This window comes from Protobothrops mucrosquamatus, unplaced genomic scaffold, assembly GCF_001527695.2.
Source record: "Protobothrops mucrosquamatus isolate PMUCROS unplaced genomic scaffold, P.Mucros_1.0 scaffold44340, whole genome shotgun sequence".
Taxonomy (NCBI): domain Eukaryota; kingdom Metazoa; phylum Chordata; class Lepidosauria; order Squamata; family Viperidae; genus Protobothrops; species Protobothrops mucrosquamatus.
This window is the reverse complement of record NW_015430070.1, coordinates 1-1,167: the sequence shown is the minus strand read 5'-3', so window position 1 is coordinate 1,167 and position 1,167 is coordinate 1. Positions and strand designations below refer to the sequence as shown.

At 43.7% G+C, this 1,167-nt stretch overlaps 1 protein-coding gene across 1 annotated transcript; it reads left to right on the top strand.

Annotated features, from left to right (window-relative positions):
- Positions 1-204: 204 nt before the first annotated feature.
- LOC107302291 (gastrula zinc finger protein XlCGF7.1-like) lies at positions 205-1,164 on the top strand (the record flags this gene model as incomplete). The annotated part of the gene is made up of 2 exons (XM_029287208.1): positions 205-373; positions 674-1,164. Coding segments are annotated over exons 1-2 (660 nt in total), but the record flags the coding sequence as incomplete, so codon positions are not given.
- Positions 1,165-1,167: the final 3 nt, after the last annotated feature.

The window sequence follows — 1,167 nt, the reverse complement described above, 5'->3', positions numbered from 1 at the left end:
CTACCCTGGGCAGAGGGTGGGACTGGAAGACCTTCAAGGTCCCTTCCAAGGCTGAGATTTTGTGATTCTCTACCATTCTCAAAAGGAAATATTATTCTCGATTTCTTTTTTATTCTCACAGCAGATAAAGGATTGTAACCAAAGATTTATCTGCAATTCAACATATAATAGAAAATCAACACAAGGCAGCAGTCACCAGAAAGCATGGAATTTGGGAAACTCTTGGATCCCCCGTCAGACACAATCAGCACTCCGGAAAACCACAAAAAACCCCATGAATGCTCAGAGTGTGGGAAATCCTTTTCTCGCAAATCAGTGCTTTTTACCCACATGAAGATCCATGTGGGAAGTGGATCCAGTCAAGGTTTGGAGGGTGAGAAATCCTCTGGAACAGACACCAAAGGTCTCAGAAACCCCCCCAGACTAAAACCCTATAGATGTATAAAATGTGACTTATGCTTTGGTCGAAAGTCAGACCTTCTTACACATCAGAAAATCCACACGGGAGAGAAACCCTATCAGTGTCTGGAATGTGGGAAATTTTTTTGTGAGAAATCCACCCTCAGAAACCACGAGAGGCTTCACACAGGGGAGAAGCCTTACAAATGTTGGGAATGTGGAAAGAGCTTTTCTCAGAACTCAAGTCTTTGGCTCCATGAGAAGGTTCATGCAGGAATAAAATCGTACAAATGCTTTGAGTGTGGGAAATGTTTCACCCAGAGTTCAGGTCTTCGGACTCATGAGAAAATGCACAGAGGGGAGAAAAAGGAAAAGTGCCTCGAATGCGGGAAATGTTTTTCCCAGAAATCAAACCTGATGCGACATCAGAGACGTCACACCGGAGACAGACCCTATGAATGCCCAGAATGTGAGAAACGATTTACGTTTTCTTATGAACTTCAGAGACACGAGGAGTGGCACAAAGGAGAGTTACGCTATAAATGTGGGGAGTGTGGGAAAAGTTTTAGTTTCCTTGGAGGGCTTCAGAATCATCAGAGAATCCACACAGGGGAAAAACCATACAAATGTGGGGAGTGTGGGAAATGTTTTTCACAAAAACAACACCTTGGAACGCATCAGAGGCTCCACACAGGAGAGAAGCCATACAGATGCGTAGAATGTGGAAAGTGTTTTACTCAAAAGGGAGACCTTTGGACACATCATAAA